This window comes from Typopeltis vanoorti, chromosome 3, assembly GCF_054136105.1.
Source record: "Typopeltis vanoorti isolate ZY-2024b chromosome 3, IOZ_Tvanoo_1.0, whole genome shotgun sequence".
NCBI classification, from domain to species: domain Eukaryota; kingdom Metazoa; phylum Arthropoda; class Arachnida; order Uropygi; family Thelyphonidae; genus Typopeltis; species Typopeltis vanoorti.
Genome location: NC_143551.1, coordinates 69,765,057 through 69,792,470, shown reverse-complemented (window position 1 = coordinate 69,792,470; position 27,414 = coordinate 69,765,057). Strand labels below are relative to the sequence as shown.

The following is a 27,414-nucleotide window of genomic DNA, read 5'->3' as shown; positions in this document are numbered from 1 at the left end:
GAAAAACTCGTGATAAGATCTATTAAAGCATTTCAAATGCTTGGAAAGGAAAAGGGTCCATATGAAAAAAAGATTGATGAATTAATTACTTCAGAAACCTTCAAAAATATAAAATTTGTAGAAAATCATTGATTTCTCATGCTTCCTCGGGAAAGACTTTTAGAAAACATCGTAACGAATTTGAAAAAAAGACTAATGGATTATGAACATTTAAAAGCAAGTTGTAGCCAATTTCAAGATGGAATGAATTACAAGTTCTCAATTTTTTGGAGCCAGATTACTGGAATATTGAAGAAGTACTAGTTCCATGGAAAGCAGCTGAAGAACAATTGCTAGTATTCAATGACATTTTTAATTACCAAATTGATATTAATGATTATCAAGATTTTGTGGAAAACGTTTTAAAAAATTCCCAGAATTATGCAATTCCTGAAAGTGTTCAAAGAGCTAAAATTATTGTCAGAAAAATTGCTATAAGTTTAGCAGAAGTGGAAAGGGGTTTTTCAAAGATGAACCTAATATGTTCAGAGAAGAGAAGTTGCCTAACTGTTTCTAATATATCAAACACAATGACTATTAGTCTAATTGGCCTACCTCTAAAGGAATGGGATCCTACTCCTACATTGAAGATTGTTAAGGATAAATCACATAGCTGATTCATGGAAAACGTTTTAAAAAATTCCCAGAATTATGCAATTCCTGAAAGTGTTCAAAGAACTAAAATTATTGTCAGAATAATTGCTGTAAGTTTAGCAGAAGCGGAAATGAGTTTTTCAAAGATGAACATAAATATGTTCAGAGAAGAGAAGTTGCCTAACTGTTTTTAATATATCAAACACAATGACTATTAATCTAATTGGCCTACCTCTAAAGGAATGGGATCCTACTCCTGCATTGAAGATTGTTAACGATAAATCACACAGCTGATGATGCTCGGATAAAAGTGAAGAAAATTGCAAGTGAGGATGCCAATCAAGAAGCAATGTGGAAATATCTTAAATAACAGTTTTATTGTTTTTTGTCAGGTATTATTTAATATTTTTTCATTAACATTTTAAAACTCTTTCTTATAACATAATCTAGTTTTGTGTAATTCTTTCATTGTTCTTATTTAAGTATTAACTGTATGAAATAATAAACTGCCTTTTGGTATATCGTTTTTTCTATATATACATAAAACGGTCATTAGGGCAGCGAACCAGTTGTTAAATTATTTTAATCCCACCACTGAAGTCAAGTATATGAACTCTAAGTTATTTGAGTGTTATGATGCCAAGATAACTTAAGCTAAAGGTTGTCAACCCTTTCTTAACTAATAGTTATTTATATATGTTCAGTGGGCATCATCAAATTCCTGCCATGTACCCTCAAGGGTGTAGTGTTCAGGATATGATAGTACTACATGAAAGATTTACATCATTACTAACGTCCTATATACAATTTTCCTCCAAATCAGTCTGTTACTTGCCAAGACTCCAACATTATCAGATATATTTCTATTATCTAAGGCACTTTGTACAGTATCAATCCACCTATATCTTGGTCTTCCTCTGGGATGTTTTCCTCCCAACCTTGCAGAGAGCACTTCTTTTTCTAATCTTTCCTTGCCCATTCTATTTAAGTGACCATACCACCTGAGATTAGCTCTGCTAATGCATTCCTGGATGATGACAATGTCAAGTTCTTTCCTAATAACCTTCAGTGGGCATCATCATCAAATTCCTGCCATGTACCCTCAAGGGTGTAGTGTTCAGGATATGATAGTACTACATGAAAGATTTACATCATTACTAACGTCCTATATACAATTTTCCTCCAAATCAGTCTGTTACTTGCCAAGACTCCAACATTATCAGATATATTTCTATTATCTAAGGCACTTTGTACAGTATCAATCCACCTATATCTTGGTCTTCCTCTGGGATGTTTTCCTCCCAACCTTGCAGAGAGCACTTGTTTTTCTAATCTTTCCTTGCCCATTCTATTTAAGTGACCATACCACCTGAGATTAGCTCTGCTAATGCATTCCTGGATGATGACAATGTCAAGTTCTTTCCTAATAACCTCGTTTTTAATATGATGTTGCCATTGATGCCATCTGTTCACGTTTCTAATCTTTCTCAGGACTCTCATATCTGCGGTCTCTAGTCTTTGGTCAACTGTTTTACTTCTGACACAGCTCTCAGATCCATAAGTTAAGATTGGTTTGAACACTGTCTTTAATGTTCCGACTAATTTCTCTTTTATTCCATATGAATTTATTCATATGGAATAAAAGATTTATTACCATACCAGCTTTGTTGATTCTGTTGTCTATTTCAATATTTAATTTACCATCTTCACTAAAAGTCGTGCCTAAGTAGCTGAAATGTTTTATTTGTTCCACAGGTTCTCCGTTCAAAACGCAGTTGACATTTTCACCGATTCTACCTATTTTCATTGTTTTTGTCTTTTTATTGCTGAAATTCATACCATATCTACTACAACAGTTTTTCAATTTAGTCAGGGAATCTTGCAGACTTGTAGTGAATTTATTTAGAAGTATAACATCGTCTGCATAAAGCAAAGAGCTGACATTACATCTCCAATTTTAATATCCTGTTTAATACCACTTTCCTTCATAATGTGATCCATATAGATAATGAATAACAGAGGAAATAATATACATCCTTCTCTGACACTAGATTTAACATTAAACCATCTTCCTGTACTTCCTTCAATTCTAATTGCTGATTTACAACTCAAATAAAGACGAAGTATTGCTGGATATAATACTCCATTGACACAATATATAATTGTAGCATATTGAATAGTTTCTCTCTTGGCACCTTGTCATATGCCTTTTCCAGATCGACAAAACTTAAATACAGATCTTTGTTAAAATCCCATGATTTCTCAACTATTTGTCGTAAAGTGAAGATCTGATCCTGACAACCTCTATTTGGCCTGAATCCAGTTTGTTCTTCACCAAGCTTTTCTTCCACAATTCTGCTCAACCGTTTTTCAAGTATACTTGCATATATCTTACCAAGAACACTCAGTAATGAAATGCCTCTGTAATTCTCTTTCAGTTTTATTTCCCTTTTTATATATGGGTACTATGAGAGCTCTACTCCAATCATCGGGAATTCGTCCCTCTGTCCAGGCTTTCTGAACTATGCACTGCAGCCACTTTAAGACTTTTATACCGCCATACTTCATCATTTCTGGCTGAATATCGTCTACTCCTTCTGCCTTTTCACATTTCAGGCCTTTGATGGCTTTTTCTACTTGAAGTATGGATATGTATTCCTGACTGTATGTCTGTTGAGTGTTTTTTTACCACTGTGCTATCACTGCTTGTTTCATTTAGCAATATTTTGAAGTAATTACTACATACTTAAAGGATATCTTTTTCTCCTGTTTTCATGTAACCTTTATCATCTCTAACTTCTTTTACAGCACTCTTTCCTCCATTTCTAAGCTTCTTCAACAATCTCCAGAATATCTTACCACCTTCTTGATATTTATATTGTATGTTCTTGTCAAAGTCCTCCCATAACTTTTGTTTAGCTAGTTTTACACAGTGTTTAGCATTCTTGCATTTGTCTCTATATTCTCTAAGAGCAAAAGCTGACTTATTTGCCAGGAACTTCTGATATGCTTTCTTCTTTTCCTTCACTGCTTCTTTAACTTCCTGTGTCCACTATGGAGTTCTGATTTTTCTATCTTTGCAGACAACTTCACCACATGCCTCTCTGGCAGAATCAATCAGGGTTTTCTTCAAGGCTTGCCACTGAATCTCCAAGGTTTGGTTGCTGTTCTCAAACTCTTTCATTTTTTTTTTTCAATATTTTTTGTGTATTTTAGTCTACAGTTCACATTTGAGAGCTGCTCAACTTTTATTCGCTTTAAAACTTTCTTACGTGTTATTCTTTTCAATATGAAATTCAATTTTATCCTGCTCAAGACTAAATAGTGATCACTTCCAATTTCAAATCCTCTCTACACTCTGGTGTCCTGTACCAGGGAGAAAACATCACTATCAACGATAACATAGTAAATGAGACTTTTCTTATTTCTTGCCTCTTCTCTCTATGAAATTTGTGCACATTTTTATGTTGGAACATGGTGTTAGCAATAACCAGTCCATGTCCTGAGCAGAAATCCAACAGATATTTGCCATTATTATTATGCTCTTTTCTCCAAATTTTCTAAAAATATTTTTGTATGTCTGACAATCATTTCCTACTCTGCTATTTAGATCCCCAACAAGGACCAACTTTTCCTTTTTCATTGTGTCAGTTGTTTTCTCTAATGTATAAAAAATTTCCTCCACTTCTACCTTAGTTGAGCCTTCTATAGTACCATAAGCACAAATAAGTCTCATTGTTCAGTTCCCCATTCTCATATTTGCCCACATCACTGTACTTGATACTGCCTGCCATTCAAGAAGATTAACCTCGTATTTAGTATTGAATTCTATGGCTACTAAAGCCATCAAAAGCTTGAAATGTGTAAAGGCAACAGGAGTAGATGATATTCAACCAGAAATGCTGAAATATGGCGGTATAAAAGTGTTACAGTGGCTGCATTGCAGTTCAGAAAGCCTGGACAGAGGGACAAATTTCCGATGATTGGAGTAGAGCTCTAATACTACCCGTATATAAAAAGGGAATTAAAACTGAATGTGACAAATACAGAGGTATTTCCCTACTGAGTGTTCCTGGCAAGATCTAAGCAAGCGTACTTGAGAAACGGTTGAGAAGAATTGTGGAAGAAAAGCTTGGTGAAGAACAAGCTGGATTCAGGCCAAATAGAGGCTGTCAGGATCAGATCTTCACTTTACGACAAATAGTAGAGAAATCATGGGATTTTAACAAAGATCTATATTTAAGTTTTGTCGATCTGGAAAAGGCATATGACAAGGTGCCAAGAGATAAGCTATTCAATACGCTACAGTTGTATGGTGTCAATTGGGCTTTATATCATGCAATACTTAGTTTGTATTTGAGTTGTAAGTCAGCAGTTAGAATTGAAGGAAGTACAGGAAGATGGTTTAATGTTAAATCTGGTGTGCGACAAGGATGTACATTATCCCCTCTGTTATTCATTATCTATATGGATCACATTATGAAAGAAAGTGGTATTAAACATGATATCAAAATTGGAGATGTTATTGTCAGCTCTTTGCTTTATGCAGACGATGTTATACTTCTAAATAAATCCACTACAAGTCTGCAAGATGCACTGACTAAATTGAATAACTGTTGTAATAGATATGATATGAAGGTCAGCAATAAAAAGACAAAGACAGTGAAAATTGGCAGAATCATTGACAATGTCAGCTGTATTGTGAATGGAGAACCTGTGCAACAAGTAAAACATTTCAGCTACTTAGGCACGATTTATAGTGAAGATGTTAAATTAAATATAGAAATAGACAACAGAATCAGCAAAGCTGGTATGGTGGGAAATCAATTGAATAAATTCATATGGAATAAGAGAGAAATTAGTCAGAACACTAAATTAGCTGTATACAAGAAAGTGTTCAAACCAGTTTTAACTTATGGATCTGAGAGCTGGGTCAGAAGTAAAACACTTGGCCAAAGACTAGACCGCAGATATGAGAGTCCTGAGAAAGAATTGAGGCCTGAACAGATGGCATCAATGGTACTATCATATTAAAAACGAGGATATTAGGAAATAACTTGACATTGTCGCCATCCAGGAATGCATTAGCAGAGCTAATCTCAGTTGGTATGGTCACTTAAACAGAATGGCGAGGAAAGATTAGCAAAACTAGTGTTCTCTGCCAGGTTGGCAGCAAAACGACCCAGAGGAAGACCAAGATATAGGTGGATTGATACGGTACAATGTGCCTTAGACAATAGAAATATAAGATCTGATAATGATAATATTGGAGTCTTGACAAGTGACAGACTGATTTGGAGGAAAATTGTAGATAGGAAGTTAGTAATGACGTAAACTTTTCATGTAGTACTATCATATCCTGTACACCTCTTGAAGGTACAGGTCAGGAATTTGATGACGATGATAATGGTAAATTAAATATGGAAATAGACAACAGAATCAACAAAGCTGGTATGGTAGGAAGTCATCATCATCATCAAATTCCTGCCATGTACCCTCAAGGGGTGTACAGGATATGATAGTACTACATGAAAAAAATTACATCATTATTAATTTCCTATCTACAATTTTCCTCCAAATCAGTCTGTTACTTGTCAAGACTCCAACATTATCAGATCTTATATATCTATCGTCTAAAGCACTTTGTATCGTATCAATCCACCTATATCTTGGCCTTCCTCTGGGTCGTTTTGCTGCCACCCTGGCAGAGAACACTTGTTTTGCTAATCTTTCCTCGCCCATTCTATTTAAGTGACCATACCACCTGAGATTAGCTCTGCTAACGCATTCCTGGATGCTGACAATGTCAAGTTCTTTCCTAATATCCTCGTTTTTAATATGATATTGCCATTGTTGCCATCTGTTCACGCCTATAATCTTTCTCAGGACTCTCATATCTGTGGTCTCTAGTCTTTGGTCAAGTGTTTTACTTCTGACCCAGCTCTCAGATCCATAAGTTAAAACTGGTTTGAACACTGTCTTGTATACAGCTAATTTAGTGTTCCGACTAATTTCTCTCTTATTCCATATGAATTTATTCAATTGACTTCCCACCATACCAGCTTTGCTGATTCTGTTGTCTATTTCTATATTTAATTTACCATCTTCAGTAAAAATCGTGCCTAAATAGCTGAAATGTTTTACTTGTTCCACAGGTTCTCCATTCACAACACAGTTGACATTTTCAATGATTCTGCCTATTTTCATTGTCTTTGTCTTTTTATTGCTGACCTTCATACCATATCTATTACAACAGCTATTCAATTTAGTCAGAGAATCTTGCAGACTTGTAGCAGATTTATTTAGAAGTATAACATCATCTGCATAAAGCAAAGAGCTGACATTAACATCTCCAATTTTGATATCATGTTTAATACCACTTTCCTTCATAATGTGATCCATATAGATAATGAATAACAGAGGGGATAATGTACATCCTTGTCTCACACCAGATTTAACATTAAACCATCTTCCTGTACTTCCTTCAATTCTGACTGCTGACTTACAACTCAAATAAAGACTAAGTATTGCTTGGTATAATGCCCCTTTCACACCATATAACTGCAGCATATTGAATAGCTTCTCTCTTGGCACCTTGTCATATGCCTTTTCCAGATCGACAAAACTTAAATACAGATCTTTGTTATATTCCCATGCTTTCTCGACTATTTGTCGTAAAGTGAAGATCTGATCCTGACAGCCTCTATTTGGCCTGAATCCAGCTTGTTCTTCACCAAGCTTTTCTTCCACAATTCTTCTCAACCGTTTCTCAAGTATACTTGCATAGATCTTGCCAGGAACACTCAGTAGAGAAATACCTCTGTAATTCTCACATTCAGTTTTATTTCCCTTTTTATATATGGGTACTATGAGAGCTCTACTCCAATCATCGGGAATTCGTCCCTCTGTCCAGGCTTTCTGAACTATGCACTGCAGCCACTTTAAGACTTTTATACCGCCATACTTCATCATTTCTGGCTGAATATCGTCTACTCCTTCTGCCTTTTCACATTTCAGGCCTTTGATGGCTTTTTCTACTTGAAGTATGGATATGTATTCCTGACTGTATGTCTGTTGAGTGTTTTTTTACCACTGTGCTATCACTGCTTGTTTCATTTAGCAATATTTTGAAGTAATTACTACATACTTAAAGGATATCTTTTTCTCCTGTTTTCATGTAACCTTTATCATCTCTAACTTCTTTTACAGCACTCTTTCCTCCATTTCTAAGCTTCTTCAACAATCTCCAGAATATCTTACCACCTTCTTGATATTTATATTGTATGTTCTTGTCAAAGTCCTCCCATAACTTTTGTTTAGCTAGTTTTACACAGTGTTTAGCATTCTTGCATTTGTCTCTATATTCTCTAAGAGCAAAAGCTGACTTATTTGCCAGGAACTTTTGGTATGCTTTCTTCTTTTCCTTCACTGCCTCTTTAACTTCCTGTGTCCACTATGGAGTTCTGATTTTTCTATCTTTGCAGACAACTTCACCACATGCCTCTCTGGCAGAATCAGTCAGGGTTTTCTTCAGAGTTTGCCACTGAATCTCCAAGGTTTGGTTCCTGTTCTCAAACTCTTTCATTTTTTCTTCAATAATCTTTGTGTATTTTAGTCTACAGTTCACATCTGAGAGCTGCTCAACTTTTATTCGCTTTAAAACTTTGTTACATGTTATTCTTTTCAATATGAAATTCAATTTTATCCTGCTCAAGACTACATAGTGATCACTTCCAATTTCAAATCCTCTGTACACTCTGGTGTCCTGCACCAGGAAGAAAACATCACTATCAACAATAACATAGTCAATGAGACTTTTCTTATTCCTAGCCTCTTCTCTCCATGTGAATTTGTGCACATTTTTATGTTGAAACATGGTGTTAGTAATGACCAGTCCATGTCCTGAGCAGAAATCCCACAGATATTTGCCATTATTATTAGCTTTCTCTTTTCTCGAAATTTTCCCAAAATATTTTTGTATGTCTGACAATCATTTCCTACTCTGCTATTCAGATCCCCAACAAGGACCAACTTTTCATTTTTCATTGTGTCAGTTGCTTTTTCTAAAGCCTCAAAAAATTCCTCCACTTCTACCTTAGTAGAACCTTCTGTGGGACCATAGGCACAAATAAGTCTCATTGTCCAGTTCCCCATTCTCATATTTGCCCACGTTACTCTACTTGAGACTGCCTGCCATTCAAGAAGATTAGCCTCGTATTTTGTGTTGAATACTATGGCTACTCCTTCTTTTCCTTGATTGTCATTGCCTGAATATAACATTTTGTATTTATTGCGTAGAAAGAGCTCACCAGTTTTGGTCTTTTTTGTTTCAGTCACCCCTATTATGTCGATCTGGTACTTATCTAATTCCTCAGCTAGCTCCATTTCTTTGCCATTCATGCTTCTTACGTTGATAGTACCGATCTTTAACTCTGGTGATGTTGAGTTGGGGTTTATTTTCAGATTTGTTCCAGTAGCTGACTTTTCGCTGTTCGCCCTGGTTCCCTGGCGAAAACAACGGGGGCCTTGTTTAACCGGGCAACGCCCCAGCCGGCATGAAATTTTGTCATGTTGTACCATCATTCTATATTTTGGTTTAACCAATAAGAATACAATTTGGTCGGCTAAATCCCAAATTGCCAGCCCATCCTCGTCCGTTCAGTATCCAAGTAGATACCCAACAGGGTGCACCACGAGAAGGTGAGGATTGGACATTAGGTCAGAAGCCCTGGTCGGTTCTCCGCATTCCTTTAAAGGCTATGTGGAGGTCTCCTCTCAGTTATACAGCTTTGACCCTTAAGCACCCCTGGTAGGAAGTCAATTGAATAAATTCATATGGAATAAGATAACAATTAGTCGGAACACTAAATTAACTGTATACAAGACAGTGTTCAAACCAGTTTTAACTTTTGGATCTGAGAGCTGTGTCAGAAGTAAAACACTTGACCAAAGACTAGAGACCGCAGATATGAGAGTCCTGGGAAAGATTAGAGCAGTGGTCGATAGAAAAATATAAGACATCATTGTATGAGTAATATTTAATTTGGTTAACTTGAATTATCTCCATCCTGAATAGCAGCGCAATTAAGAGTGAATCATGGGGAATAACGACATGAATAGGACCTGTAAGATGGAGCAAGGTCATTAAAATAGTTACGGAGGCCAATCAAGTAGGCCAAAATGACGTATTTACCAACAAGCGTCTTTTTTGCTTATCCTATTATAATTACGTAATAGTAAAATAGAGGAGGTCGATAAAAAGTCAAGAAACTCTTGAAGGGTTCGACGGTCAAAGAAGTTTGGCGACCCCTGGATTAGAGGCATGAACAGATGGCATCAATGGCCATATCATATTAAAAACGAGGATATTAGATAAGAACTTGACATTGTTGGCATCCAGGAATGTGTTAGCAGAGCTATTCTCAGGTGGTATGGTCACTTAAATAGAATGGGCGAATAGAAATATAAGATCTGATAATGTTATAGTCTTGATAAGTAACAGACTGATTTGGAGGAAAATTGCAGATAGGAAGTTAATAATGATGTAAATTTTTCATGTAGTACTATCATATCCTGTACACCCCCCCTTGAGGGTACATGTCAGGAATTTGATGTTGATGATGCTACTCCTTCTTTTCCTTGATTGTCATTGCCTGAATATAATATTTTGTATTTATTGTGAGAAAGATCTCAACTGTTTTTTCTTTTTTGTATCAATCACCCCAATTATGTCGATCTGGTACTTATCTAATTCCTCAGCTAGCTCCATTTCTTTGTCATTCAGGCTTCTTATGTTGATAGTACCGATCTTTAACTCTGGTGATGTTGAGTTGGGGTGTGTTTTCAGATTTGTTCCAGTAGCTGACTTTTTGCTGTTCGCCCTGGTTCCCTGGCGAAAACAACGGGGGCCTTGTTTAACCGAGCAACCCCACATCTGGCGTGAAATTTTGTCATGTTGTACCCTCATTTTGTATTTTGGTTTAAGCCAATAAGAATACAATTTGGTCGGCTTAATCTGAAATTGGAAGCCCATCCTCGTTCGTTCAGTATCCAGGTAGATACCCAACAGGGTGCACCACGAGAAGGTGAGGATTGGACATTAGGTCAGAAGCCGTGGTTGGTTCTCCACATTCCTTTAATGACTATGTGGAGGTCATCTCTCAGTTATATAGCTTTGACCCGTAAGCACCCCTGTTCACTGGGCATATACAGGGTGTTTGGGATAAATTTGACAGTTTCGTAAGGAAAAAGAAAATCTTCTTTGTATCTATTAAATTTAATGAATTGACAAAAAAACATTACAGGCAGAGTTAATTACAATACTATCAACAAGATTTACTCAAAATAACCACCATTAGCATCGATCACAGCTTCAATTCTGCTTCGGAACCTCGAACAAGCTGATGCTACAGTCTCCCTGGGAAGGGCCGCAAAAACTGTTTTAATTTTATCCATTAACTGGGCTTTTGTATTACTGGAAGTGCGATTGGTGTCTTTTTCAACTGCGCCCCATACAAAATAATCCATGGGGTTAAGGTCTGGGGAGTTTGGAGGCCAAACATTTGGACTGGTGAAGTCGTAGAAATTTTCAGACAACCATTTTTGACTTTTCCCAGAGGTGTGGCAAATGGCCGAATCCTGCTGCCATACATACGGCCTACCATTGGCTACCCTTGTTAATCCAGGGCTTGACTACAGTTAGCAACTCCACGAACAAAGCCCGAATTCCAATGCCAGGGTTCTTCAACACCTGTTCCTGCAGATTTGCGAGGAATTCTGCTGTACGAACGCAATCAGATCGTCTGCTAGGGATCTTTCTTCTTGCTACATCCTCGTAGTCACCATTGCAAGTCTCTAGTTCATGCCTGATTGTTTTTACTGTATTCAGGGAGCATTGGGCAGCAGTCGTAATATCCTTATTTTGATGGCGGGCACGAATCATCATGATACAAGTTATTCTCTTCCATGATTCAGGTGGGTTCCAGCTATCCATCCTTTCTGACATCTTGTATATGAATGAAGAAGGGTCCAAACTTTTAAATGAAGAGAAGTGTGTGTTAATACATGTAACTTACGGAAAAATATAATTAATTATAAATATGTCAAATTTATCCCGAACACCCTGTATATATATATATAAAGTGTATGAGTCTGGGTAATATATAATTATGAAATACCTTGTCATGTTAAATTGTTTCTTTTCTAGTTTGGTGAAAATAAAATTTGTTTTATATTAATAAAATATTTATTATTCCATTTTTAATATAGAAGATACCATACATTACGATGACAGAGCCATTGATGAATTATTAGACAGAACAAAGGAAGGGATTGAACAGAAAGAATTATGGGCAAATGAATATTTAAGTTCTTTCAAAGTAGCAGCATATGTCACCAAAGAAGCAGAAGAGGTAAGACAATCCAAAAATATAGTTATGCATTCTTCAAAGTTGATTAAATTGTTTAGTGTAATATGGTAAAAATACTATATTATACCACTAAACACTTGAATTGACTGTATACAATATTTGACACCATGCATCTGCTCATCATTTATTTATTTATTAGCAACCTGAAAATGAAAGTGTGAAGGATGCTTTTTTTGCATCCTTCACATGTCATATGACAAAATATATACCAGAAGAGTGTTTGTTTCAGATTAGTAGTTCTTATAGTTGCATGATAATAAAATAATAATAGTATAAGTTTTTGCTGATAGTGATTCACCTGCCACAAGTAGAAAATTATAGCATAGTCTAGAACAAACTACTTAAATAATAAAAGAAAGAGAAATAATGTTGACTTACAAAGATTTGTAGATGTTTTTGTAGTGAATTTATTTTATGATGTTAATATATCTTTCTTCTTTCTTGTGGTTCTGCAATTAGTTTTTCTTATGAGAAAGTATGTCAAAAAAAAAGTAATATTTCATAGAAACTTATTTTGATTTACTTTTCTGTGCTCTTTTAATATTCAGAAATCTAGGAATTTGCAACAGCTAGCTTGTTAGAAAATTTTCTACAGATTTTTTTTAACGATTTGAAATTAGAAGAAAACAGAAGAATGGTATATAAACAACTTTCATGGCTTATTCATGTGGCAAAAAATATATAGAATTTTATTCAAACACCCAGTATATTTCATCCAATGTTATTACATAGACTTCATCAGAGAGAGAGAGAGAGAGACTGTCAACTACATTCAAAACCTAAATCGCAATTATGAATCATGCATATATTACTTCATGCCTTGGTCACAGCTAAAGTATGTGATTATATAATTAGAGTTCAAAGGAACAATTATAAAAAGTTGTGTAGATAAAAATTAATTTAAAATAATTATTAATTTAAAAAAAACTTAAGAACAATTAACAGTGATCACTACCCAAAACTTGAAGATTGGCATGCAGTCTGATCCGTTGAGGTTCAGACGATTTTGTAGTTCATGTTTCAATGAAAAGACAAATTTGAACTCGCTGGAATGAAGTTTTGTCTGGTTCCAGAGAACTCTGGGCCTAGTGAGTAGAATATGATTTCTTGGTATTTGAAAAAATTGTTTAGATGTGAGAATATTAAATTATATTTAAAATGCAGATGTACAAGAGGCCAAAATTAAAAGAACTTGGGCTATGATTTGTATACTGAATAAATATTATCTTCATGCTATTTATTTATTTATATTTTCTGATAGCTTCATGGCTAAATAGCTTTGCCATACCCAGCTTTCTTTCTTCCTTTTTTTTTTTTTTTTTCACTATCTTGGTTCTTTATGAAAATTCATCCATGTGAAAGAATTGGAACTTTCATCACATATAAGTACCATGGGTAGGTTAAGGACTGGGTAATGTTAGAGCTCTAAAAGCCAAACATGGGCTTTTTCAAACCACTGTAGTAAGCAAAATGCTAATTTTGCACAAGGCAGTGAAAAATCATCTTCCATATAATGGCAAATCCAAACACACTTTTCACAGTGGAATTCAAATCTGGTCTTTTAGTCACAAAATAGAGGTACACTATACACTTGGCTACCAGGCAAGTTAGCCTTAGCTACATATAACATTTCTAAACTATTCATTCCCCAAAAAATGATTCAGACCAATTTTTTTCGCTAAAACAAGTCAGTGGACATTTATTTGCATTTTTAACTTCAAATAGTTTGTTCACCATGTGGAACAATGAATAGATTGCTAGAGTACTTTCATCCTATACAAATTCGTTGAAAAGGATGAGGTAGTTTAATTTCTAAGTACAACACTGGATAGCATTTTACACAGTTATATAACTGATTTATTCTTGTAAATTAACTGTGTAAAATTGAAACAATGTTTCACATCATCAAAGGCTCTCCACATTTATAGCCACACTAGCTTCACCCTATTACCTGAACAGATTGCTGCTACTCGCATTCTCTTGGCCGACGCCAACGAGGCTATTTGTACATTAGAAGAAGAGCTTGCAGCTACACTGAATGAATGACCTTCGAACATTCCTCTCAGGCCTCTCTCGTGCTTCAGCAGAGAAAGAATTTATAAAAATACAGTACCAGCACATTAAAAAGTTGGAAAGTCAAAAAAAGAACTTTGCTTCTGAAGTCTTCCCTTACCCTGAAGCACTCGGCGCACTCACACGTGGCCACAACTTCGCCATAGCATCGAAAAAAAATACCGTCTGAAGAAATAATGAAACACTTAGAACGTGGTATATGCAACCTTCCCATCCATATTGCTAACAGTATCAGACTGGATGTAGCAAAGCTAAACCACCAAAAACCAACTTATCTAAAGAAGAACTAAAAGCTCTACAAGAAATGAAGAACAGCAAAATAGTAATTACCAAAGCGCATAAGGGAAATGCCATTGTGGTATTCAATCAAACAGACTACACAGGTAAGCTTTCAACTTTACTGTTAGATCGTTCTACCTACCTACCTCCCCATTGAATATTATCCCACCAGCTCCCAAATCAGAACACTCCAAAGGCTCCTTAAGAAGGTTACTTCTTGGCCTGAGGAAGTGACTAGCAGACTAAAACTCTAGACCCCCCCCCCCAAATATATGGACTACCAAAAATCCATAAGCAGAATGTGCCATTACATCCCATTGTGGATGGCATTGATTCCCCCACATGCTTCCCCACATCGATCTTTATGAGAACATATAAAAATATCTAGTTGAATAAATAGTTTGAAAGTGGTATTGAGATCATATTTGCAAACACAGTTTGCAAACTGTGCATATTTGGACAGATCTCACCCTAGTGCAGTTGACCCTGATGTGATGATAAACACCTCCCACCATCTTCTATGGATCTCTTTCTCTTATTATACAACAGAATATTTACAGAGGAAGAGTTTCTGGACTCTTAGCATAAGTCAGTTGTCATTGCTATCCCAAAGACAGGTCAGGATCCAACCCAGGCCAATAGTTATTGTCCCATTGCTCTGGGACAATAACTATACAGCTAATTTAGTGTTCCGACTAATTTCTCTCTTATTCCATATGAATTTATTCAATTGACTTCCTACCATACCAGCTTTGCTGATTCTGTTGTCTATTTCTATATTTAATTTACCATCTTCATTAAAAATCGTGCCTAAGTAGCTGAAATGTTTTACTTGTTCCACGGGTTCTCCATTCACAACGCAGTTGACATTTTCAACGATTCTGCCTATTTTCATTGTCTTTGTCTTTTTATTGCTCACCTTCATACCATATCTATTACAACAGCTATTCAATTTAGTCAGAGAATCTTGCAGACTTGTAGCAGATTTATTTAGAAGTATAACATCATCTGCATAAAGCAAAGAGCTGACATTAACATCTCCAATTTTGATATCATGTTTAATACCACTTTCCTTCATAATGTGATCCATATAGATAATGAATAACAGAGGGGATAATGTACATCCTTGTCTCACACCAGATTTAACATTAAACCATCTTCCTGTACTTCCTTCAATTCTGACTGCTGACTTACAACTCAAATAAAGACTAAGTATTGCTTGGTATAATGCCCCTTTCACACCATATAACTGCAGCATATTGAATAGCTTCTCTCTTGGCACCTTGTCATATGCCTTTTCCAGATCGACAAAACTTAAATACATATCTTTGTTATATTCTCATGATTTTTCAACTATTTGTCGTAAAGTGAAGATCTGATCCTTACAGCTTCTATTTGGCCTGAATTCAGCTTGTTCTTCACCAAGAAGAGTTAACCAAGGCTATTAACAATATTATATATATCATTTTTTAAATTCTTTGATTCATTTGATTTTCTTAAATTTAAAAAAAAAAATTATTTCTATTTTTAATTTATTTATTTTTACGTAATCTGGAAAATGTGCTTCTAGAGATAAACTTTTCTCAAGTCGCTTTTAGGCCTCCAATGAGTGGGGTGCTCAATGAAATTCACGAGAAAGAGGAAACAAACAAAAGAAGGGACTCGTCACTTATGTCATTATGATAATTGAACTAATACCTAATGTTAAGTAGGATATAGAGAAATGGGATAAAAAGTTTTTTTTTTTTTTTAATCAAAGTTGAACGTGTCTCAGATGTGTACTGTTGACTCAACTATATGCATATATAGTTAACATAAACATATGACAACCTTCTCCCATACTATCTACAGATTGTTCATAATGTTTTATGAAGAACTCCATCAGCTAGGTGGTGTATAGAAGATGGTTGTCATAACATGTTTCTATAAAATGTTATACAAGATAAATTTGATTTTAATTAGAACTATTGTGTCATCTGTGTCAGATTTAGTTTATAATATAGTTTTAATTCAGTGTGTAGTGTTTGAGCCGTTTTCATTTGATCCACCTGACCCAACAGTTTCAACAGAAACCGTTAGTTAGGTGGATCAAATGTCTCCATTTCTTTTTATCTTCCAAATTCTTCCTTGGTGTACACTATTCAAGCTCAGGTTTTATTTTTTCTAGATCTTCTCATATCTGGTCTCTCCACCTTTTCCATCGTCTACCTCTTGGCCTCTTCCCATCAAATTATTTCATTTCATACATTCTTCTGGGCATTCTTTCTAAATTCGTTTTCATTATATGTTGAAATCAATTGAAGCAAGAGTTCTCAAGTATTTCTTATTCAATCTTTCGTTGTTTTTGCTAACACTGACCTTAAAACTTTCATTTTTATTTCTTGTATTCTACCTATGTCTCTGTTTGTTTGTTTGTTGTTCTTGTTGGTCTCCATGTCTCAGCTGAATAAGTCAAAATGGGCAAAAGGTAACTTCTGTTAATCAGATGTTTGCAATTCAGTGGGACCAAAGCATTACAGAACAAAGGTGCTCAAGATGTTATTTGTTCAGGGAATTCAATATGAGAGAGAGAGACGTTGCGAGATGCATTATTTATATACATTGTATTTGCTATGAAAAATGAGTGGTTAGTGGGTGAAAATGAAATGTGAGAGTCTGGCAAAAATTGTTACAAAAATGAATGCCTGAAGTGTTCACTTCTAAAGTGAAACAGTGATATGGTGAATGTTTATGAAAAATGGCACAGAAATCCATTCAGGTGTTGAAAATAACGAAGAGAGGAATAAGTAAATAAAGATGAGCAAAGTAAAAATGATAAAACTGTGATCTAGAAGAAAGATAATATGGGCAAAGTATGAACTGGAATAGCTGGAGAATATTTGGCAAGTGGCAGGAAAGAAGAGTAAGAAAGGAGAGGGGGGAGGGAGAGTAAGGAGAGCATTGATGAGCAAAAAAGAGTGAGAAGACAATATTGTATGGTGATTCCATACAATAGGAGAGTGATGATTGTGCATTAGGTCAGAATTCAGTTAGTTCTCTGTATTTCTTATATGCTGTGTGGAGTTCTTGCTGCCAGTTATATAGCTTCATCCCTTAATTTAAAGCTGAATTGAAGGACTATCAATTTCAAAATTTGATCTTATAAGAAACAGAAAACCTAAATAAGGCTTCTAACTCAATGTGTAATCATCACTATCCTGGTAGCACAGCCTTGTTAGTAAATATCAATTTTAACTGAGAAATGGTGATGGATTGGTAATACAGAAGTATATTATTATTATTTTTGTTTTTTATTTATTTATTTATTTTTTTGTATTGGCTGCCAAAAAACATTATAATTTATTCTTTATTTAAGGAACCTGAAACAGAAATACTGAAGCAAGAAGTAGAATCTGCTGATCCAGCTTATTGGGAAAAGTTACTAAGACATCATTATGAACAACAACAAGAAGATATGGCAAGAACCCTAGGAAAGGGAAAACGTGTTCGTAAACAGGTTAATTATAATGATGCCATGGGACCGCAAGATGATTCTACTTGGCAAGACAATCTTTCAGACTATAATTCAGATTTCTCAGTTCCATCAGGTATTTATTTATTTATTTATTTTTGAAGCATATGACTTTTTTTAAGACTAATACAGATGTATTAGTCTTAAGGGAGATTATGTTGAAAAATAAAAATAATTTGGAAATTATAAATTCGTTTTTTCATTGTTAGGCTGAGAACATTTCAGACCACCCACGTGTATGATCTTAAAGTGGATGGAATGTATGTTTTGGCGAAAATATATTTAAATACACATTATTTCAACAAACCAAATGGGCAGTTTATGTTCACTTTAAGCTACCTTCCCTATATATGCTGCTGTTCATTACACATCTAAATAATATTCAAAGATTGTAGAAAACTTCTGATATTGAGACTACATGATTTGGGTGATTTAAAGCTTCCCTCAATGAGCCCTTGAGACTCCATGGAGGTCTCAGATAATAATAATAACAACAACAAGTTTAATAAAATAATTCAGACTTACGAAACATGTGGTCTCAATTCTAGAAATGCTAAACCACAGAAATGTATGTATTCGTTATTTAACGATATTCTTGATCTCACATTAAAAGCCAAAAATCCATAAGTCTTAACTACATTTAAATTCTTATCATTATCATCAACCTGATATGAACCCTCGAGGGGTGCACAACACTATGATAATTCAACACGAAAGTTTACATTATTAACAACTTCCTACTGACTATTCTCCTTGGAATTAGTCAGGACTCCTGTATTGTCAGATGTCATATTTCGGTCTTCTAAAATGCACTTTATTTCTAACTCCATCAGTCCACCTAGATCTTGGTCTTCCATCAGTTAGATTAGTTCTGCTTATGCATTCCTGAATTCTAACAATGTCAAGTCACCCAGCCTGGAACTCTTAAACAATAATTACAAATGATTAGCAATACATTTATAAATAATGGCTATAGTAAAAATACTATCAATCAAGTTCTTCATAAAACTTCATAAAAAAAAATACATTTAATATAGATAACATATATCTATATTAAATCCCATACATTAAAGGGTTATCAGAAAAAAATAAACAGAATTCTACGTAATTATAATCTTAATGCCATTATCAAATCACCTATAAAATTAAAAAGCATATTCAGCTCCTCTAAGGATCTCCCCTCCCCCCCAATTGGCATAAAAATCCCAAGAATTTGGATAGCACATTCAGCCCATTTAGTACTCTTCAAGTTAGTTTTCTAGCAAACCTTGACTTAGGACTCTAAGCAATTATTTTAGTTATTGGCCACCATCCATACTGCTTTGTTTTAATTCATATCTATACTTAGATGAGTAACTCTGTGTGAACATGTTGCTCTCTAGCTTAATTTATTTTGTTAACCAAATAGATAATAATAATAACAGGACTCTAGCGTTGATGGTAAGGTATCCCCCCCCCCCCAATTAGAGGTCAGGATTTAACATCAGTACAACAGTTTTAATGGTTGACCAATCAATGTAACTGTAGCATACCATGTAGATAGATTGTAGTGCAGCTTGTTTCATACACCCTCTATGGAGTCGACAGACTCATCATGGAAGGTTCATTCAACTGACAACATATTTATCATATAGAATCTTAAAATCCTTAACACTTCTTGCATTAACAACACATTCTAGGCATTCTATTCATTGACAATTCTCCATGCAAAAAATCTACTTCTCACACTCCTCTTCATCATACTTTTACATAATTTCAAAGGATGACTTCTAGTTCTTCCCCTCTTATCTTCTACTCTTTTTATAATCCTGCCTGGATTAATCTGATTAAATCTGCTCACAAACATAAATGTCTCTATCATATCACCTCACTTACTCCTATCCACCAAACCCTGCAATCCACATTTCTTCAAGCTCTCTCCATAGCCCATTCCAAAGTTCCAATATTGTCTTAGTAACTCACCTCTGGACCTCTCTCCATGTCTCTACATCACATTGAAAACCAGGTGACTAGATAGTCACCTGGTTTTCACCTGCACAATAGTTCAAGTGTGGTCTGACCAGTGTCTTATACAGTGGTACAACCCCTTTCTTATCCCTACATGTTAGAGTACTTCTTATCTTAGTAGCACATCATAGTGCTACTATGATGTGCTACAACACTAGCAATATGTCCTCTAAACTTCAGTCTACTGTCAACCATCACTCCCAGATCTCTAATCTCACCTACTTCCTGCAGTACGGCATCATCAATATAGTACACAGCCTTATATTTCTGCACTCCAAAAAAGTAGTTTTTTGGAGTGCAGAAATCATAGAATTTATATTTATAGCAATTGCAGAAATATTAAAACTACTTGGGATTGTAGTTTTAATATCAACACATTGATATTAAAACTACAATCCCCCTCTTTTGTCCAAGATCAGCAGTGCTACTTATAATTCTTTCCAACTCTGCATCATCAGCAAACAACTGAAGATCCCCCAGTCAGTCCATATAATATATCTTTTATGAACAAGTTAAACAGCAGGGGCTCAAGAACAGAACCCTGGGGAACACCACCGGTTACCCTCTTTTTTTAGACACCTCTGGTATCGTTCAGAGAGCCAATCTCTGATCCATCTAACCAATATACTATCTATTCCCATTCCCTGATAGATTACCAAATTATCATTTGGTAATCTATCAGATGCTTTTGCAAAGTTCTAAGAATATCACTGTATATGATTCTTCCTTATCTAACACGCTTGTCACCTTCTCATAAAATGCAAGTAAATTACTGAAATAGGACCTACCCTTTACAAATCCATGCTGATCACCACAAAGAATTCTATGTCCATCAACCCAATCCTGTATTTTATTCCTTACCAATCTCTCCAACACCTTGACCACAAATGCAGTTATACAGACTGGCCTATAGTTGGAGACTTCTGTCTTAGAACCATGCTTGTGGAGTGGTACCATTTTGCCTTCTTTCCACTCCTTAGGAACCCTACCCACTACAAAACTTTCATTAAATAATCAAGTCAGGGTATAGCCAACTGTGGTACACATTTCTTAAATATACATGGTGATATATCATCCATTCCTACAGCTTTATTCACATCTAACCAACCAACACCTGAGACACCTCAGTTTCTTTCACTTCCAATTCTCCTAATACTTTCCTCTCTTCTATATATTGCATGGCATTCTTTACACCAGTATGATATATGCTAATAAATTGCCCATTCAATAATTCTAGTATATCCTCTGAAGCTGCATGACATACATTCGTGTGACACGAATGTTGATCTGCCATAATTATTCTTCCTCTTGCTTGCCATGTAGCAGAAAAATTCCCTTGAGTTAACCTTGGCCTGACCAGCCAATCTCCTGTCATAGTGCACCTTTTCTTTCTTTCTTTACCATGCTCGTCACTTATCTAGCCTGCGCTTTACACTCATGGATCATATCACCACTAACTTTCTTGTACTTCCTCCAGAACATTTTATTTTTCAGCACAGCTTGCTTGATTTCACTGTTCATCCATTTCACTCCTACTCTATTTACTCGTTTAACCCTTGGTATGCAGTTATACATTGCTTTTGTCAGATACTGCCTTGTGAGTTTCCATTCATTGTCAATATCTTTTCTGCTCAGCTCATCTACCCAATGTACCAATGATGCTAACTGACTACAGAGCTTCCTATAATTACCTGCTTTATACTTTCACGTGTATTTATTTTTGGCAGTAACCTTTTCTTGTTTGATCACTTCACAAATAAGTACCTCATTATCATTCTCACCAACTGGCGGCATTGTCAACACCTCATTAACAACTACATCTTGTGAAGTTTCACCAAATCCAAAACATTAAAGCTTCTAATTGCTTCAGTTACAAGTTGCTTAAGATATTTATTGCTCAGAAAGTCCACAAACTCGCTCTCCTTGTTCCTATACACTATCTCCTCTTTCCATTCTATATTCCTATAATTAAAGTCTCCCATCAGGATCTTCACACCACACAGATTCAAAACTATATATAGTATATATATATATATACACACACACACACACACACACATACACACACACACACACACACACACACACACACACACACACACACACACACAACCATACATGCATGCGTGTGCGCGTGCACCCACACACCAAAAATGCAACAAAATCTCAAAATTCTTTAGGAAAAAAAACTTTCAGATTGTCTTCACTAACATCAGATATCTTAATCCCAACTCCCACATAGCTTTAAAGGTTTTCTTTTTATAATAACAACATTAGAGGGGGACCTAAATAGGATTTCAGATCTTTTGTCCATTAGAATTGCATTGTTTCACTTACTTATTAGTACATCTGTCGTAAGCATCCATGTGAAATTTCAAGTCATTCTATCGGGTAGTTTGTTTTATACAGCTTTCTGAAGCAAAAGTGTTGTCTGTATCCATTGAAATGGATAAAATTGAGTATCATGCAGTTATAAAATTTTTGTAAAAGAAGGTTTACCGGCAAAAGAAATTCATTCGAAGTTCATAAAAGTTTATGGACACTCTCCTCCTTCATTTTTGCCAATTATGAAATGGGCTGCCGAGTTTAAACGTGGCCATACCAGCCTTGAAGATGATCCATGTGAAGGACTTCCAAAAAAATGTAACAACACCAGAAATCATTGATCGAGTGCACGATATGGTATTCGAGAATACCATATCGTGCACTTTATTATTCCTATACTTATACTTAAGAATATTATTCCTATCTTTTAACCAGACTAGACGAAAAAATTCGTGAGAAAAGACCCGGTTTGCAGAAGGAAAAAATCATCTTTCATCAGGACAATGCACCTGCGTACAAAGTTTTTTTGGCAATGGGAAAATTAAGGAATCTGCACTATGAATTGTTGGAACATCCACCCTATTCCCCAGATTTGGCTCCCTCTGACTTCTATCTCTTCCCAAAACTAAAACTCTTCCTTGCTGGTCAGCGTTTTTCTTCGAATCAAGAGGTGATTGCAGCTGTAGAGGGGTATTTTGCAGATTTTACTAAAAGTCTGCTACAGGGTTGGGATAATGGTGCCGGAGCATTGTTGGACTAAATGTATTAATCTTAAGGGATTCAACATTAATCTTAATGTTGAAATATAAAAGTAATCTTGAAATTATAAATCCGTTTTTTCATTGTGAGGCCAAGAACTTTTCACACCACCCTCATATTTCTCTTTATGATGTGAAAAACAAGGATTTTCACAAAGCTAGTAGAGTAGTCATTAAAAAAAAGTATTGTCTCCCATCTGGTTCTTACTTGTGGAGTAATACCAGTACAAAAATAAATAATAAAATAAATAGAATGTCTGTCTGCAGAAGCCTACACAACAATATATGGACTGTGCTTTCGTAGCATTTAAGTTCCCTTCCCATTCAAGAATAGTAAGGAGATCATAATTTAAACATTCATTATATCAATTATCAGGGCATTCCATTATATCATATATCAAGATGTTAGTTGTAAAATATTTCTGTATTCAATGTTTGTTAAAATTATGTCAAATCTATATATTAGCATAACTATAAAAGAAAGTTTTAGATTTAAAAAAAAAAAAACATTTCAATTGCTTTACTTTTTTTTTTCTTAATGAATAGATGATAATGAAGATGATGATGATTTTGAAGAAAAGAATGAAGGTATGCATATAATTAGATTGTACTGTGAATTTTAATTACTTTATCTAACTTAGTTTTGAAATATTATTAAAAATGCCTTTATAACAAATTACCAGCTTAATCAAAAATACAGTATATGTATTGCTGACATAATATGATGTAGTGCATATTGTAATATATATATATATATATATATATTTTTTTTTTTTTTTTTTTTTTATTTTTTATTTTTTTTTTATTGTTAGAAAAAAGTTCAAGGGGAAGAAAAAATAGGTCATCACAGAATGACAAAGATAAACCTCTTCCTCCTCTTCTTGCTCGTGTTGGTGGAAATATTGAGGTATTTAATTTCCATTCACTTGTTAGAATTATATTGTTTGTTTTACTATGTATAGTTTTTTTGCATCTTTGTATGTCATGTTTTTTTTTCTCTCTCTTTATGGATAAGTCTTAAAAAAAAAACTCATCGTATAAAAAAAAAGTGAGTACATGATTGCAGTCTATTATAAAATTTGCCAGTAACCATGTCCAGTTATAGCAAAAAAAAAAAAAAAAAAATGTGTGATGCATAGGGTATTCAGAAATACAACTGATATGCACTACTTGTGGACATATGAAAATGTTAGTGATGTAAAATTATATACCTTGGATGTGATGAGATATCCAGTAGCTTATATTGGTGAGATTATGCTAGAAGAAATTAACCAGACCTAGGTAACTTTAGTAACTAGAAAGTTGAAGTTCAGATGATAATTGCAATGATGAAACAAACATTGTCATATAAGGATAAGAAAGTCATTTTGCTTCTTTACAATGCTTTGATGTATCCTTATTTGGACTGTTGTGTGAGATTGTTCTCCAGGTTTTTGAGGTGATCTTCTGCTATGGTAAAGAGAGAGAGAGAGAGAGTGTGTGTGTAATGGAGACTGTTAAAGATGATACTGAGGAGAGTTTGAGAATTTGTGGGCTGCAGACACTAGCAAACAAGAGAGAGAAAGGGGTAATATGATAGACTTACAACAGACTTCTGAAAGGATTGTGGAATTTTTCATTTTATGGAGGATAAGAGGACATCCATGAATGTTGAGAATGAATGCAGTTAAGAAATGGGTGAGAGCTGAATTTTTCTCTAATTTGAGCAGTGTGCAATTGGAATGGCTTGACTTTGGAGGTGATGAGTGGCCTCCTTCAATTAGTTCCTGGCAGTCTTTTGTATAAAAAAAAATTGATTAGTATGCCAAAAATGCATTTATGACAGATGTACTCACGTTTAGTTTATGTACTCTAGAAATATAATTATATTCTGGTTTGACTTTGGAGGTGATGAGTGCAGGTGGTGATCTGTGGCCTCCTTCAATTAGTTCCTGGCAGTCTTTTGTAATAATAATTATTTTGTATAAAAAAAATTGATTAGTATGCCAAAAATGCATTTATGACAGGTGTACTCATGTTTAGTTTATCTACTCTAGAAATATAATTATATTCTGCTCATTTTTGCTACAGCAAATGTGTTGAAACTAAAATTGAAACACTGATAAATTTTAATAGAATTCCAAAATTCTTTCAAATTCAAATAATTTTACTGATAAAGATGATCCTATTTGGTACATCCTAAATCTCAAGTTTTATTAAACTTTGGGATTTAGGATGTACACTTAGAAATGGTTCATTTGAAGTATAAATTAGAATGATAACAAATTTTTGTAAGGATTTTACATACCAAATTTGTAAATAAAATCCGTCCAGCTGGAGTTCTAGAATAACTTGTAGACTTCTGCACAATCCATCCATCTTCCATTTCATGTTAGACTCAGTGGCCCGTGAAGTCCAGATAACTTGGCTTTTTATAGCCTACGTACTGCTTATGATAGGGCAGTCAGGCCAATCTACATTATCTGCTATGTCTGTAAATTGTGCATGTTCTTCTTCTTCTTACCAGTTTGCTTGTTTTACAGAATGAAAAACTTGAATTTCTTGTTGGGGGGGGGGGGGGTGCCTATATGATGAGACTGGCTAACCCACTTTCAGTTGAAAATCCCTGATAAAGGTTCATTACATCCTGGACAGGATTCAGTGTATTTCCAGTTCAAGGGCATCATCAGTTCCAATTGAGCTATGTAGGATCATTCCAAAACAAGAAAACAAGTAAGAATCTAGTATGTTCTTACTTGCTTTAGGAAATGTACTTAAAATTTATTGATTTATTCTGAATTCTCAGAATATAAATTTTGAGAATTATTCTCAAAAATACTTAAAAATACGAGATCATCTCTTTGATCATTTTTGAGAAGGATGGCTGGATTCCTGATATGGGAAATAATCCTCTTTAAATGTTTCTTAGATTTCAACCTCCTGGTTTTATGAAAATTGCATATCCTCATCCTCTTTATCAAATTCTTGATATGTACTCTAAGGGGGAAGGGAGTGTTCAGAATTTTATGATAGCACTACACAAAAAGTTTACTTCATTACTAACTATATCAACAATTATCCTCCACATTAGCTTGTTGCCTCTCAGGACCACAGCAGATCTTATATTTTGATCTTCTAATCACACCTGACTGTATCAATCCACCTAGACTGTGAGTGTGTCATTCTTCGCTATGTTCTCATGATTTCTCTCTCTCATGAAAATCGGATCTATTTGGCCAACCAGCTTGCACTTCTCCAGGTTTCCCTTCCACAGTTTTTCTTAGCCTGAGAATCTTACCTGGAACAATCAGTAAGGAAATTCCTTTGCAATTCTCACATTCAGTTTTATTTCCCTTTTTATAGATGGATTCTATGAGAGCTCTCGCTCCAGTCATCTGGAATTTGACCCTCTGACCTGGCCTTCTGAATTATGCAGTGTAGCCTGTAAAACTTTTATACCTCCATACGCTGTGTAGAAAGAATGGTTGTGAGTATTTGGATGTGTAAAGGGAAGATTGGATTTTTATAAGAGGGGGGACAGCCTCTGCTTGAATGCATTTGGTATCAGGAGTCTGGAAAAATTATTAATTGGTATGAGACCTAACACAGAGAGTTAGGGAAACTTGATTATGATGGGAAAAATGGTGAGAATCTCAGTGTAAGAGCAACCATGTTATGTAACTATAAATAAAAGCAATGTGCATTATAATGGAAATGATTGTGAAGACTATTGTGTTTGTCTGCTTCGGGCTTATTAAGCAAGTTCAAGGATGTCAGAATAAGCAAAGCATTAGATAAGAATAGAGATCTGCAAGTTTACATACTGTGTCAAGCAGACTGTAGAAGTAAGTATACAAAAAAAAAGGTATGTAGGTAATTTATGTCTGTACAACGCAAATGTCAGGAGTATTGGAAATGGGTAGAGTTTGTTGCCTTGATGAATGCGTTGAGCTCTCAGATTGTAAGCATTAGTGAGAACTGGCAATCAGAAGTAGAATTACTAACTGGTATTGAGTTGAATATAAAGCAAGTGAACAAATTTCTGCACAAATCTTGGTACAGCATTTTTAAGAAGAATGGGCAGGATAGGAGAGGAGGGAGGATGCTAATGGTACTAGGTGATTTGAGTCCAATAGGGGAGAAAGCTATACCTGCAGTACTTGTAATGGTTTTCATGTGACAGTGACTTTGGTCATCTGACTTGTGATGGAAGTTAACAAGATCAAATACATAGTGGGGTGTTGTTAATAGATCTAGTAGATCAGTTGCTAATGATGATGAATTGCATTAGCAAATAAACACGATGAGTGCAAAACAAGTAAACATCATTGGTGACTTTAATTATCCAAACATTAAGTTAAGGGGGTAATAAATCCCTCATTATTTCAAAGCCGAATACGAAACTCGAAGATCGAAATCT

The 27,414-nt window shown here is 35.0% G+C and overlaps 1 protein-coding gene across 4 annotated transcripts in view; it reads left to right on the top strand.

Moving 5' to 3' along the window:
- The window catches only part of Mi-2 (chromodomain-helicase-DNA-binding protein Mi-2 homolog), a 692,327-nt gene that overhangs the window by 489,638 nt on the left and 175,275 nt on the right, over positions 1 to 27,414 (top strand). For all 4 annotated transcript variants that reach the window (XM_090390662.1, XM_090390660.1, XM_090390659.1 and 1 more), the window contains 4 exons: positions 11,902 to 12,044; positions 17,770 to 18,001; positions 23,562 to 23,603; positions 23,828 to 23,922. In XM_090390662.1, the coding sequence (XP_090246788.1) occupies positions 11,902 to 12,044; positions 17,770 to 18,001; positions 23,562 to 23,603; positions 23,828 to 23,922 (512 nt within the window). The remainder of the gene's footprint in view (positions 1 to 11,901; positions 12,045 to 17,769; positions 18,002 to 23,561; positions 23,604 to 23,827; positions 23,923 to 27,414) is intronic.